The following is a 15363-nucleotide window of genomic DNA, read 5'->3' as shown; positions in this document are numbered from 1 at the left end:
TAGACAGGATAGATTGTGAGAGTATAAAAGAAGTAGGGGTATACTTAAGAGGGAAATCAGGAGGGCAAAAAGGGGACATGAGATAGATTTGGCAAATAGAGTTAAGGAGATTCCAAAAGGTTTTTACAAAAACACTAAGGACAAAAGGGTAACTAGGGAGAGAATAGGGCCCCTAAAAGATCAGCAAGGCGGCCTTTGTGTGGAGCCGCAGAAAATGGGGCAGATACTGAATGAGTATTTTGTATCAGTATTTACTGTGGAAAAGGACATGGAAGATATAGAATGTAGGGAGATAGATGGTGACATCTTGAAAAATGTCCATATTACAGAGAAGGAAGTGCTGGATGTCTTGAAATGCATAAGTGGATAAATCTCCAGTACCTGATCAGGTGCACCCTAGAACTCTGTGGGAAGCTAGGGAAGTGATCGCTGGGCCTCTTGCTGAGGTATTTGTATCATCGATGGTCACAGGTGAGGTGCCGGAAGACTGGAGGTTGGCTAATATGGTGCCACTGTTTAAGAAAGATGGTAAGGACAAGCCAGGAAATTATAGACCAGTGAGCCTGACATCGGTGGTGGGCAAGTTATTGGAGGGAATCCTGAGTGACAGGACGTACATTAGATTAGATTTTTTTAGATTAGATTAGATTACATTACATTACAGTGTGGAAACAGGCCCTTCGGCCCAACAAGTCCACACCGACCCGCCGAAGCGCAACCCACCCATACCCCTACATTTACCCCTTACTTAACACTACGGGCAATTTAGCATGGCCAATTCACCTGACCTGCACATCTTTGGACTATGGGAGGAAACCGGAGCACCCGGAGGAAACCCACGCAGACACGGGGAGAACGTGCAAACTCCACACAGTCGGTCGCCTGAGGCGGGAATTGAACCCGGGTCTCCGGCGCTGTGAGGCAGCAGTGCTTGCCACCGTGCCGCCCATGTATTTGGAAAGACAGGGACTGATTAGGGATAGTCAACATGGCTTTGTCTCTCTCAAACTTGTTTGAGTTTTTTGAAGAAGTAACAAAGAGGATTAATGCGGGCAGAGTTAAAGATGTAATCTACATGGACTTCAGTAAGACGTTTGACAAGGTTCCCCATGAGACAGGTGAGAAAGGTTAGATCTCATGGAATACATGGAGAACTCACCATTTGGATACAGAACTGGCTCAAAGGTAGAAGACAGGGTTATGGTGTAGGGTTGTTTTTCAGACTGGAGGCCTGTGACCAGTGGAGTGCCACGAGGATCGGTGCTGCATCCACTACTTTTCGTCTTTTGTATAAATGATTTGGATGTGAGCATAAGAAGTAAAGTTAGTAAGTTTGCAGATGACACCAAAATTGGAGACTTAGTGGACAGCGAAGGTTACCTCCGATTACAGTGGGATCTTGATCAGGTGGGCCAATGGGCTGAGAAGTGGCAGATGGAGCTTAATTTAGATAACTGCAAGGTGCTGCATTTTGGGAAAGCAAATCTTAGCAGGACTTAGACACTTAATGGTAAGGTCCTCTGGAGGGTTGCTGAACAGAGACCTTGGAGTGCAGGTTCATAGTTCCTTGAAAGTGGAGTTGCAGGTACTTGGTATAGTGAAGAAGGCCTTTTTATGCTTGCCTTTGTTGGTCAAGCATTGAGTACAGGAGTTGGAAGGTCATTTTGTGGCTGTAAAGGACATTGGTTAGGCCATTATTGGAATATTGCATGCAATTCTGGTCTCCTTCCTATCGGAAAGATGTTGTGAAACTTGAAAGGGTTCAGAAAAGATTTACAAGGATGTTGTCAGGGTTGGAGGATTTGAGCTATAGGGAAAGGTTGAATAGGCTTGGGCTATTTTTCCTGGAGCGTCGGAGGCTGAGGGGTGACCTTATAGAGGTTTATAAAATCATGAGGGGCACGGATAGGATAAATAAGCAAAGTCTTTTCCCTGGGGTGGGGGAGTCCAGAACTAGAGGGCATAGGTTTAGGGTGAGAGGAGAAAGATATGAGACTCAAGAGGCAACTTTTTCACGCAGAGGGTGGTACGTGTATGGAATGAGCTGCCAGAGGAAGTAGTGGAGGCTGGTACACTTACAACATTTAAAAGGCTCTTGGATGAGTATATGAATAGGAAGGTATCGGATGGATATGGGCCAGGTGCTGGCAGGTGGGACTAGATTGGGTTGGGATATCTGGTCAGCATGGACGAGTTGTACTGAAGGGTCTGTTTCTGTGGTATACATCTCTGACTCTAATTGCAGGTAAATGGGATTAGTGGAATTTGGTGGACTATGGTGGGCCAAACAACCTGTTCTATGTTGTATGACTCTAGGAAAACTTTTTTTTTTAGATTAGATTACTTAGTGTGGAAACAGGCCCTTCGGCCCAACAAGTCCACACCGACTCGCCGAAGCGCAACCCACCCATACCCCTACATTTACCCCTTACTTAACACTACGGGCAATTTAGCATGGCCAATTCACCTGACCCGCACATCTTTGGACTGTGGGAGGAAACCGGAGCACCCGGAGGAAACCCACGCGGACACTGGGAGAACGTGCAAACTCCACACAGTCAGTTGCCTGAGTCGGGAATTGAACCCGGGTCTCTGGCGCTGTGAGGCAGCAGTGCTAACCACTGTGCCACCGTGCCGCCCTAACTTCTGAACCTTTTTTAAACTTCTGGGCGCACTGAGTTTTTGTTATAATTTAGGCAGGTTGTGAGCATTCTTGAGGGTGTGCAGAGATCATTTGTCAAAATGGTTCCAGGGATGAGGGTGTTTAGCTATGAAGTTAAATTGTGGAAAAGAGACAATGGCCCAGGCAGGTTATCACTACTGTTAACGGAGACCAGGCAATGTTCTGGGGAACCACATTTAAATCCTACCATGACGGATGGTGGTATTTAAAGTCAATAAAAATCTGAAATTAAGAGTCTCTGACTTGATTTGATTTATTGTAGTCACTTATACCTAAGTCCAGTGAAAAGCTTTGCAAGCAGTACAGGCAGATATAGCAAACGAGGACATACAGATTTCAGGGCGCTTAGAGGAAGGCATAAATGTTACATTACACAAGAAGTCCACAAAACAACATCAGCATTAGTAGGATTGACATTACTTGAAGATAGAGAATCCATTCAACAGCCTAATAACAGCAGGGAAGAATCTATTTTTAAACCTGCCAATGCACATTCAAGTTTCTGTATCTACTGTCTGATGGAAGAGGTTATAGGAGAGCATTGCTGGGCTGGCAGGGGTCTTTTTTCAAACAGTGGTCCATTTTGTTTTGAAACCATCTAGCTCACAATCTCTTGTTTTAACAAGAGAAACTGCCATCCTTACCTGCTCTAGCCTACATAATAATTCCTGACCCACAGCAATGTGGTTGACTTTTAACTGCCCTCTTGGCAATTTGGGCTGGGCAATAAATGTTAGTCCAGCCAGTGATGCCATCATTCCGAGAATGAATTTTAAAAAGCTGTATTTTTACCTCAAACAAGATTGAATTTTTGAAGATTTCAGAACGTTGAAGGAAACTTTGTAGGCTTTGCAAGGTAGAAAAGGCAAGACTGTTAGTGTTAGCTGATGGCACAGTGACTTCCACAAGCTTTTCATAAATAGCTGGGGTATGGATGGTGAGGCAGAATTAGTTTATATAGTACATGATCTGGCACTTGCTGTCTCTAGGGTGGTGTAAGTGGAGATGACCAGTAAAATGAAAAGAAAACTGACACTTCAGGAAATAGAATTTCAGGGCTGTGGGGATGTAGTGGGGAATGGATCTAACTGGATTGCAAAGGTGATGAGGGCACTGGATAGCCAAATCTGTCAGAATACTCTAACCTTTTATACTAATATTTTGTTTCTTTGTCATAGAAATGAGGAAGAAATTTGATTCCGGAGAGGATCCTCTTGATCCAGAAAATCAACAAGGTGGAGGTGGTCACAATTTTCACAGATCTTGGAACCAGTGGCAAGGATTCAATCCTTTTGGCTCAGGAGGACCTTTTAATTTTAAATTCCACTTTAACTAAGTCTTGAGTATCATCTACTCATTTCTGTAAAGACTTTTATAGAACAGAATCTTGAATGTGATGCCAGAAACCCAGATCTAAAAGTTTAAACAGTGTAACTTTGTTCAGCCAAAAATGTTCAGAATGTAGTATTTTTCACTCTCTTGAATGACACTTTTGAAATATTTTCATTAAACCTAAAGATGTGATGTACACTTCTAATAAAGCAGATTGCCTTAAATGTAATTCCACTTGAAAATTTATTCCTCCATTATTATTATTACAATCATCTTGCACAGGTGATTTGAAAGTCTAAAACCTCTTTTTAAAAAAAAATGCAATAATGGCAATTTTGTATCATTAAAATTGGTCTTAGGAATTTTTGAATTACATAACTTTTCAGTGGAATGAGAATGATTTAGTAGCTTGCAATGCTTGTTACTTTCATGATGTGAGAGTTTCAAATTCATGGAATTGAACTTCTACAACTTCAGGTAAATAGAACATTTTTGAATTGTAATAGGACCTGTTTTATCCCAGTCACTATTTGATCTATTTTTATTTGCTTCTAACGAAAATGGACATTAGAATGGTTTCACAAAAACAGTTGTTCCCAAATAGCATGTGACCATATTAGTGAATATACTTTCTGGTAAAGTAGTTTTTTCTAATTTTGGAAATCTGGGAATTTAAACATTTGAAACACGAATTCCGTACAGTGTTTAACACATTGTATTTGTTGCCCATAAATGCATAATCTATGAACTTTTCAAAATAATACACACTGCTTTCAACAATGAATTTATCTGTAATTAATAGGTTTAAAGATTGCAGCCATATTTTGGCTGGAATCAGTCTCCCTGTTTCAGTCATAACTCATTTATTCTTTACTTAAATTCATTCATTTCCATGAAGTCAGAGAGTACGCAACTCCTGTTCTTTTATATGTGGCTTGTTTAGTGATGGAATAACATTTTTCTGGTCACAAATGACCTTGTCAATTTTGAAAGATTTTTTTTTATATATGACATTAGTGCTACATCTTTCTAAATTTACTATAGAGCTTCTCTAGTTGATAGAAAAATGAATTGTCTGAAGGCTGTTCTTGCAGTTCTATTTTCTATTCTAGTAACATATTAGAAAATGAAATTATAAATGTCTATCTTTTTTCAGACCATCCAAGATTACTGAACATGCAAAAGTTTTATGATGCAGGCTTTGCAGTAGTGTGTAGATATGGATACTATTTTTGATACATACATAAAGAAGCCTTCGCTTTCATTTCTGCTATCTTTTGAGGCAGAGCCTGTGGTATTAGAATCTCCCATCAGTTGTATCCTAAAAGTATTGTTAGATGGAACTGGAAACACTGAATAATAGTAATACATTCCTTACGTGTTTGTACTGGGATTAGAATGGGGTATATTTCTACCTTGTTTAGCAACTTTTTTTTTGGCAATAGCATTGACTTCTTTTCAGATGAATACCAGATTTTTTTTTTGACATCTGGCATCCCACTTGTGACAACTTTTAATGTGACAGATGGGTTTTTAATATCTAGATTGTCCATGAAGGTAATAATGATATACACTGTTTATAGATCAAGGGTGATTTTTTTATTTCCCCAACAAGCACTACTGACATCTGGAAATGACACCTAGAAATAAATAAAATAATTACAAGAAATGCCTTCAATTACACAGCACGTATGTAGAGAGAAATTAACACTTTTGAATTGAGGACTTTTATCCAAGGAGCTCTGGCTACTGACCAAAGAAATGGAGATTGTGTGGGGTTGGGTAAAAATATAATTGAGAACCAAGTTGAATATGGAAAATTGAAAGGAATGGTGAAAATGCAAATAAATAAAGCAAAGAGGGAGCACAAAAAGAAACCGACAGACAGCCAACATGAAAAAGAATCCCAAAATCAGAGTACTAGAGTCATAAAAGGACAAGAGCCCCAGTCGGAGATCAAAATGGAATCTGCATATGGAGGGTCATAAAGTAATAATCAGTCATGCAGCACAAAATTCATTTTAGCTCATCAAGTCTATGCCAACCTATCTACACTAATCCCACTTTCCAACACTTAGTCATAGAGATGTACAGCACAGAAACAGACCCTTCAGTCCAATTTGTTTATGCTGGCCAGGTATCCCACTTGTCAGCATTGGTCCATATCCTTCTAAACTTTTCCTATCCAGATGTCTTTTAAATGTTATGACTAAACCTGTCTCTTCCTCCACCACTGGCAGCTCATTCCATACACACCACCCGTTGTGTGAAAATGTTGCCACTTAATTTTAAAAACCCCTTATGATTATATAAACCACTATATAAAGGGAGCTCCTTAGCCTCTGATGTTCAAGGGACAATAGCCCCAACATATTCAGCCTCTCCCTACAACTGCAGCATTCCAACCCTGACAACATCTTGGTAAATCTTTTCTGAATTCTTTCCAGTTTCACAGTATCTTTCCTATAACAGGGAAACCAGAACTCTTACTCCAAAAGTAGCCTAACCAATGTCCTTGGCCCATAACTAAATGTTTTGACATTTTAAGTTCTCTTCCACACACCTTTTCAAAAATGGAGGTTTCCTATTTCTACTACCCTCCCCAGGTAATGCTTTCCAGATTCCTACCCCCCTCTGGCAGAAAACCTTTTCCTAAAAACTCATCCAACCCTTTTGCTTTCACCTTTTTAAAATTATGGCCCCTCACTATTGAGGAATAGTTGCTTCTGACCCACCGTATTCATGCTCCTCATAATCTTATACACCTCAATCAGGTCCCCTGTCAGCCCTGTCTATTCTAATGAAAACAACCTGAGCATATACAGCTTCCCTTCAATGCTAAGATGCACCAACCCAGGCAACATCCTGGTGAATCTCCAGTGCAGTCACGTCCTTCCAATAGTGTAGTGACCAATTGTGAACTAACCAGTTTTGTATTCTTCCAACACGACATCCCTGCTCTTAAAATCTGTCGCAATTGATTAAACTCAAGCACCCATATGCTGTCTTAACTATCCTGCTAACTGGTTCTGTCATCTTAAGGGGTGTTTATCCCCAGACCCCAAGATCACTTCCTGACTTTTTAAATTTACACCTAATAATATATTTTTTCCTCGTTAAAGGCAGATACAACAGAAATCATCTTGAAACAAGAGGTAGTTCAATATCTATAAGGGTTTACAATGGATGAATATTGTGTATACTCACTGTATATTGAGGCACCAGGACTAGAATAGATGCATTCATGGATGTTGTAGTAAGTGAAGGTGCAAACTGCAGAGGTACTGGCAAGTTTTTTTTTAGTTTTCCGAAATCTGGATTGTGCTAAAGGTCCGAGTATTAAGTATAGGAGTTGGGAGGTACAAGATGTTGGTTATGGTACTTTTAAAATATTGCATGCAGTTTTTGTCTCCTTCCTATTGGAAGGATGTTATGAAACCTGAAAGGGTTCAGAAAAGATTTACAAGGATGTTGCCAAGGTTGAATAATTTCAGCTATATGGAGAGGCTGAATAGACTGGGGCTGTTTTCCCTGGAGCGTCTGAGGCTGAGGGGTGACCTCGGAGGTTTATAAAATCATGAAGGGCATGGATAGGATAAACAAGATCTTTTCCTCGGGAGGGAGGGGAATGTCCAGAACTAGAGGGCATAGGTTTAAGGTGAGAGGAGAAAGATCTAAACTTTTCCTCTGGCAGCTCATTCCATATATCTACCACCCTCTGAGAAAGTGGTGGAGGCTGGTACAATGACAGCATTTAAAAGGCATCTGGATGGGTATATGAATAGGAAGGGATTAGAGGGATATGGGCCAAGTGCTGACAGATGGGATTAGATTAGGTTAGGATATCTGGTTGGCATGGGTGAGTTGGACCGAAGGGTCTGTTTCTGTGCTGTACAACTATGACTGGAACATTTCATTGGATTTGTGGTCACTTCAGAGCAAATCATTTATAACTGATCTGTCTGGGTTGAATTTAGTTCTAGGATGATATAGAAGTAAGCATACTAAGCTGCAATGCAACATTATCTCTCCTTCTCTAGTTGTCACTTTCATTCAGAACATTTGCCAACTCACTTCAGAATCTGCATCAGGAAAGTTTCCTGGTGATAAACTTGATCATATTTCTCATTTAAATGACTAAAGTATGGATTTTACTGGGAGTGAAGAATTAAACCTGAGGAAAGTTTGCTTGTCCTTGAAATCATGCACTTTACCTTTTGATTCTTCCTATCGAAGTGCAGACTATTTTAAATGGAGAGAGACTGGAAGAAACTTGGTCACATTCTTGGTGAATACTGCTTCTTTGCTCAATTAGTAACAGCAAACTGTTAATTGGTTAGAGAAATACTACTCTGTTCAGATTATCTTCTTACTTTCTCCCCTCCTCCATTATATAACTACAGTTCAGAATAGGTGTGCAGGCTGTAACCTGCCTTTATAGTTTTTCACAGCAAAATCTTTGCATTTATTTCTATCCTTCTCCCATGGTTTTTTGCTTCATTGTTAGCCACTGAAGAAGTTCAGGAAGAATGAGGGTGGCTAATGTTGCTCCATTATTTAAGAAGATTAGCAAAGACAAGCTAGTGAGTCTGACATCCAGTGGTAGGTACGTTGTTGGTGAGGTCTGTAGATGCTGGCGATCAGAGTTGTGTGTGTTGCTGGAAAAGCACAGCAGGTCAGGCAGCATCCGAAGAGAAGGGAAATCGACATTTCAGGCCAGAGCCCTTCTTCAGGAATTGTTTGGAGAGGATACTAAAGGGCAGGATTGACCAACATTTGGATATTGAAGGTCTGATTAGGGATGGTCAGTATGGATTTGTATGTGTCAAGTTATGCCTACCAAATTTTTGAGTTTTTCAAAGAGGTAACCAAGAGGATAGATGAGTAGGACAGTGGATGTTGTCTATATGGCCTTTGACAGGATTCTGCATGATAGCTTTAGTCATGAAGGTTAGGTCACATGGGACCCAGTGAGAGCTAGCTAATTAGATTCAAAAGGTGATGGTTGCAGGTTGGTTCTCAGACTGGAGGCCTGTGACTAGTGTGCCACAGATTGGTACTGGGACCTTTTGTTTGACATTTAAATAAATTATCTGGATATGAATGTACAAGGCATGAGGGGCAGCAAGTTCATGTAGTGTGTGCATGGAATGGGCTTGAAGTAGGAACAATAGCAACATTTAAAAAAAACGTTGGTGGGTACATGGGAAGAGTTGAGGGATATAGACCAAACCCAGGCAATTGGAACTAACTGAGTGGGCACCATGGTCAGCAGAGGCCAGTTTGCTCTGAGGGGCCTGTTTCCATGCTGTATTGTTCTAGGTTTCTGAGACTCTTGTCTTCACAATCAGCATTTTCTGTTTGTTCTCCAGGCATCAGTTGTACGGAGTGTGATATCCTTGTTACTCTTCCTGGTCGAGCAGCGCCGTACTGCAGCAGGCATTTGCTAATAATGTGGAGTGAAGTTTGGGTAGTGTCTGAAACACTTAAGCAGAACAGCTCCCAGGACAAAACTATCAAAATGGTAGCTGAGTAGCCAGCATCTCTCTCTCTCTCTTTTTTGTGGGAGAGCCTTGGACCAAGGGAGCATAATTTCAGCATAAGGGTCACCTGCTTTTGAAGGTAGCAAATTTGCAGATTTCCTTTTTTAAACCTGAGGCTGGTCGAAGCTGGGTCATATATTCAAGGCGGGGAGATTTTTCATCAGTAAGGGAATTGAGGCTTCTGGGATGAAAAGGCAGAGCCATTGAATGGCAAAGGAGATGTGATGAGCTAAATGGCTTGATTCTCCTAAATGGCTTGATTCTCCTCCTCTCTCTTGTGAACCTAAGGCCATAAGATGACTCAGAGGAATTAAACACACTGAGTAGTGAGTCTAGAACAGAATGAGGAAAAAAACTCTCAAACAGGGGGCCAAAGTGCTCTGGAAACGGTTTAGTGTGGATGTGCCGGTGTTTGCACTGGAGTGGATAAAATCGGAAGTCTCTCAGCAAGTTGTAGTCCAGTAGATTTATTTGAAACCACAAGCTTTTGGAGCATTGCTCCTTCATCTGGTATAGCAGTTGGCCATATTCTATGAATAATTACAATAAAAATGGGCCAATGGACTGAGGAGTGGCAGATGGAGTTTGGTTTAGATAAATGTGAGATGCTGCATTTTGGGAAAGCAAATCAGAGCATGATTTATACACTTAATGGTAAGGTCCTCTGGAGTGTTGCTGAACAAAGAGACCTTGGAGTGCAGGTTCATAGTTCCTTGAAAGTAGAGTCCCAGGTAGATAGGATAGTGAAGAAGACGATTGGTATGCTATGCTTTCCTTTATTGGTCAGAGCATTGAGAATACGAGTTGGGAGGTCATGTTGCGACTGTACAGAACATTGGCTAGGCTGCTTTTGGAATATTGTGTGCAATTCTGGTCTTCTTCCTATCAGAAGTATATTGTGAAATTTGAAAGAGTTCGGAAAAGATTTACAAGATTGGAAGGTAAGGGCTTAATTTATATTTGGGCAGTGGCTAAACCCGAGATACTACACATGTAGTATCTCCCTCCCGCTCCCCTCCTCTAAACGGAAGAAAAAGACTCCGTAAGGTAAGGCTTTTATTTTTTCTTTAAGTGCATTGTTTGGGTTTAGTTCATATAAAGCTAAAGCTTGCAACGGCAAGGGACCTCAGACCAGTAGGATGTGCCTTTTGCTTGATGTGGGAGCTTAGGAGAGTGTCTGACATTCCTGACTCTTTCACTTGCAAGAAGTGTGTCCAGCTGCAGCTCTTGTTTGACCGCATGACGGCTCTGGAGCTGCGGATAGACTCACTGTGAAACATCCGCGATGCTGAGGAGATCGTGGATAGCACGTTTAGTGAACTGGTCACACCGCAGGTTGGAGTTGCTGAGGGAGACAGTGAATGGGTGACCAAAAGACAGAAAAAGAGTAGGAAGGCAATGCAGGTGTCCTCTGCGGTCATCTCCCTCCAAACCAGCTATACCGTTTTGGATACTGTTGGGGTAGATGGCTCACCAGGAGAGGGCAGCAGTTGCCAGGATCATGGCACCGTGGCGGGCCCTGCTGTTCAGAAGCCTGGGAAAAAGACTCATAGGGCCATAGTCATAGGGGATTCTATCGTGAGAGGAGTAGATAGATGGTTCTGTGGCTGGAAATTGGACTCCCGGATGGTATGTTGCCTCCCAGGTGCTCGGAAAAGCGCAGCAGGTCAGGCAGCATCCAAAGAGCAGGAGAATCGACGTTTCGGGCATAAGCCCTTCTTCAGGAAGGCTTATGCCCGAAACGTCGATTCTCCTGCTCCTTGGATGCTGCCTGACCTGCTGCACTTTTCCAGCAACACATTTTTCAGCTCTGATCTCCAGCATCTGCAGTCCTCGCTTTCTCCCCAGGTGCTCGGGTCAGGGATTGGCTGCACAGCTTTCTAAAAGGGGAGGGTGAACAGCCAGTTGTCTTGGTGCATATAGGCACCAACGATATAAGTAGGAAACGAGATGAGGTCCTGAAAGAAGAATTCAGGGAGCTATGAGAGAAGTTTAAAGAGAAGGACCTCAAAGGTAGTGATCTCAAGATTACTACCAGTGTCACATGCTAGCCAGCGTAGAAATGAAAAAAGGCAGGATGAACACATGGCTTGAGAGATGATGTAGGAGGGAGGGGACATTGGGATCGTTTCTGGGGAAGGTGAGACTATTACAAAACGGACTGTTTACATCTGAACCAGACCGGAACCAATGTCCTTGGGGGAGATCTTGCTACGACGGTTGGGGAGTTTTTAAACTAATGTGGCAGGGGGCTGGGAACCAGAAGAGAAAACAAATAAGCAGTGAGGTGGAGACTGTGTAAGAATTATGAAGAAAGCATTAATAAAGGCAAGAGTAGGCAGAGAGCAGATGAGCGCAAAAAAACTGGTGGCATGAAATGCATCTACTTTAATGCAAGGAGTATCGTGTGTAAGGCAGATGAATTTCGGGCTTGGATTGGTGCCTGGGAGTATGATATTGCAATTACAGAGACTTGGTTGAAGGAAGGGCATGATGATGGCAATTAAATGTTCCAGGATATAGATGCTTCAGACAGGACAGGGAGGGAAGAAAGAGGGGATTGCTAGTCAAGGACAATATCACAGCTGTGCTAAAGGAGCACACTGTGGAGGTCTTGGGTAGTGAGGCATTATGGGTGGAGCTGAGAAATAAGAAAGGTGCAGTCACCCTGTTGGGGCTGTATTACAGGCCTCCCAACAGTGAACATGAGGTAGAAGAACAAATAGGTAAACAAATTATGGAAAGATGGAGCGGCAGTAGGTTAGTGGTGATGGGAGATTTTAATTTTCCCAACATTTGACTGGGATACACTTAACGTCAAGAGGTCTGGATGGGGTAGAATTTGTAAGAAGCGTCCAGGAGAGTTTTCTAGAGCAGTATGTCAATAGTCTGACGAGGAAAGGGGCCATATTGGACCTGGTACTAGGGAACGAGCCAGGACAGGTGGTAGAACTTGCGGTGGGGGAATTTGTTTGGGAACAGTGACAATTCTGTAAGTTTTAGAAAACTTGTAGATAAAGAAGAGAGTGGTCCTAAGGGAAGAGTACTAAACTGGGCCAAGGCCAATTATATCAAAATTAGGCAGGAGCTTGGAAATGTGGATTGGACACAGCTATTTGAAGGGAAGTCCACGTTTTGAGATGTGGGAGGCTTTGAAAGATAGTGCAGGTTAGGCATGTCTCGTTGAAGGCAAAGGATAGGAAGGGCAAGATTTGTGAACAGTGGATGACAGGAGAAATTGTACGACTAGCCAAGAGGAAAACGGAAGCATACATAAGGTCTAGGCAGCTAAGAACAGAATGGGCCCTGGAAGAATATTGGAAGAGTAGGACAAGTCTTAAACGAGGAATCAAGCAGGCTAAAAGGGGTCATGAAATAGCTTTAGCGAGCAGAATTAAGAAGAATCCCAAAGCATTTTATTCTTATATAAGAAGCAAGCGGGTAACTAGAGAAAGGATTGGTCCACTAAAGGATAAGGAAGGAAGGCTGTGTGTCGAACCTGAGAGAACAGGTGAGATTCTGAATGATTACTTTACATCCGTGCTCACTGAGGAGAGGAACATGATGAATGTTGAGATTAGAGATAGAAGTTTGATTAGTCTGGATCACATTGACATCAGTAGGGAAGATATGTTGGGTAGGCTAGAGGTTATTAAGGTGGACAAATCCCCATGACCGGATGGGATCTATCCCAGGTTGCTGAGGGAGGCGAGAGAGGAAATAGCTAGGGCCCTGACAGATATCTTTGTGGCATCCTTAAATACAGGTGAGGTGCCGGAGAACTGGAGGGTTGCTCATGCTGCCTCCCTGTACAAGAAGGGTAATAGGGATATTCCGGGTAACTACAGACCAGTCAGCCTGACGTCGGTGTGGGAAAGTTGCTGGAAATGGTACTGAGGGATAAGATCTATTTATATTTAGAAAAGAATGGGCTTTTCAGTGATATGCAACATGGTTTTGTGCAGGGGAGATCGTGCCTTACCAACTTAGAGTCTTTCGAGAAAGTGATCAAGTTGATAGATGAAGGAAGGGCTGCTGATGTCATATACATGAACTTTAGTAAGGCGTTTGATAAGGTTCCCCATGGTAGATTAATGGAGAAAGTGAAGTCACATGGTGTGCAAGGTGTTCTAGCTAGGTGGATAAAGAACTGGTTGAGCTACAGGAGACAGAGTAGTAGTTGAAGGGAGTTTCTTGGAATGGAGAAAAGTGACCAGTGGTGTTCCATAGGGGTCAATGTTGGGACCACTGTTGTTTGTAATATACATAAATGATCTGGAAGAGGGCACTGTTGGTATGATCACAAGTTTGCAGATGATACTAAGATTGGTGGAGTAGCAGAAAGCATAAGGGACTGTCAGAGAATACAGAAGGATATAGATAGACTGGAGAGTTGGGCAGAAAAGTGGCAGATGGATTTCAATCCAGACAAATGTGAGGTGATGCATTTAGGCAGACTAATTCTAGAGTGAATTATGCAATGAACGGAAGAGCCTTGGGAAAAGTTGATGGGCAGAGAGATCTGGGAGTGCAGGTCCATTATACCCTGAAGGTTGCTGCACAGGTGGATAAAGTAGTCAAGAATGCATACAGTATAATGGACGGGGTATTGAGTATAAGAGCTGGCAAGTCAATTTAACATTGTACAAAACATTGGTTCAGCCGCATTTAGAATACTGTGTATCGTTCTGGTCGCCACATTACCAAAAGGATATGGACGCTTTGGAGAGGGTGCAGAGGTTTATGAGGATGTTGCCTGGTATGGAAGGTACTAGCTATGAAGAGAGGTTGAGTCAGTTAGGTTTATTTTCATTAGCAAAAAGGAGATTGAGGGGGGGACCTGATTGAGATTTACAAAATCATGAAGGGTATAGATAGAGACAAGCTTTTTCCCCAGGGAGAAGAATTCCGTAACTAGGTCACTCTTTCAAGGGGGATACATGCGGCAAGTACTTCACATGTCTGGTGGACGTCTGGAATGCGTTGCTAGCAGAGGTGGTAGAGGCAGGCACGGTAGATTCATTTAAGATGCGTCTGGACAGATGCATGAGTAGGTGGGGAGCAGAGGGATTCGGATGCTCAGGAATTGACCAAAAAAGAAAATGCTGGAAAATTTCTGCAGGTCTGGCAGCATCTGTAAGGAGAGAAAAGAGCTGACGTTTCGAGTCTAACTGACCCTTTGTCAAAGCTGACAAAGGAATTGTCTGACAGGTTTAGACAGTACATTTGGATTGGCTCAGGCTTGGAGGGCTGAAGGGCCTGTTCCTGGGCTGTAAATTTTCTTTGTTCTTTGTATTATTGCCAAGGTTGGAAGATTTGTGTTAAAGGGAGTGGCTGAATAGTGGGGGGTTGTTTTCCCTGGATTGTTGGAGACTGAGGAGTGACCTTATAGAGGTTTATAAAATCATGAGGCATGGATAGGATAAATAGACAGTTTTTTCCCTGGGGTGGGAGGGTCCAGAACTAGAAGGCATAGAATAGAACATTACAGCCCTTCAGCCCTCTATATGTTGCACCGACCTGTGAAATTAATCTGATGCCCTTCTAACCTACACCGTTCTATTATTATCAATATGTATGTCTAATACCCATTTAAATGGCCTTAACATCAGCGAGTCTACTATTGTTGCAGGTAGGCCGTTCCACGCCACTACTACTCTGAATAAAGAAACTACCCGATATCTGTCCTAAATCTATGTCCCCTCATGTTAGCCTTCACTATCCGAGGAAAATACTCTCACTGCCCACACGATCTAACTTTCTGATTAGGTTATGTCTCGATTAAATCACCTCCTAAACCTCTTT

At 42.3% G+C, this 15363-nt stretch overlaps 1 protein-coding gene across 3 annotated transcripts in view; it reads left to right on the top strand.

Annotated features, from left to right (window-relative positions):
* Positions 1-4244, top strand: part of dnajc3a (DnaJ (Hsp40) homolog, subfamily C, member 3a) — a 74131-nt gene extending 69887 nt beyond the window's left edge. For all 3 annotated transcript variants that reach the window (XM_043691462.2, XM_087987991.1, XM_087987992.1), the window contains one exon: positions 3862-4244. In XM_043691462.2, coding sequence (XP_043547397.1) covers positions 3862-4019 — 158 coding nt within the window. In that variant the 3' untranslated portion in view covers positions 4020-4244. The remainder of the gene's footprint in view (positions 1-3861) is intronic.
* Positions 4245-15363: the final 11119 nt, after the last annotated feature.

Source organism: Chiloscyllium plagiosum, unplaced genomic scaffold (genome assembly GCF_037043375.1).
Source record: "Chiloscyllium plagiosum isolate Xiang-an unplaced genomic scaffold, Cpla_swu_hap1 HiC_scaffold_6, whole genome shotgun sequence".
Classification (NCBI taxonomy): domain Eukaryota; kingdom Metazoa; phylum Chordata; class Chondrichthyes; order Orectolobiformes; family Hemiscylliidae; genus Chiloscyllium; species Chiloscyllium plagiosum.
The sequence above is the reverse complement of the archived record's forward strand: the minus strand, read 5'-3'. Positions and strand labels throughout refer to the sequence as shown.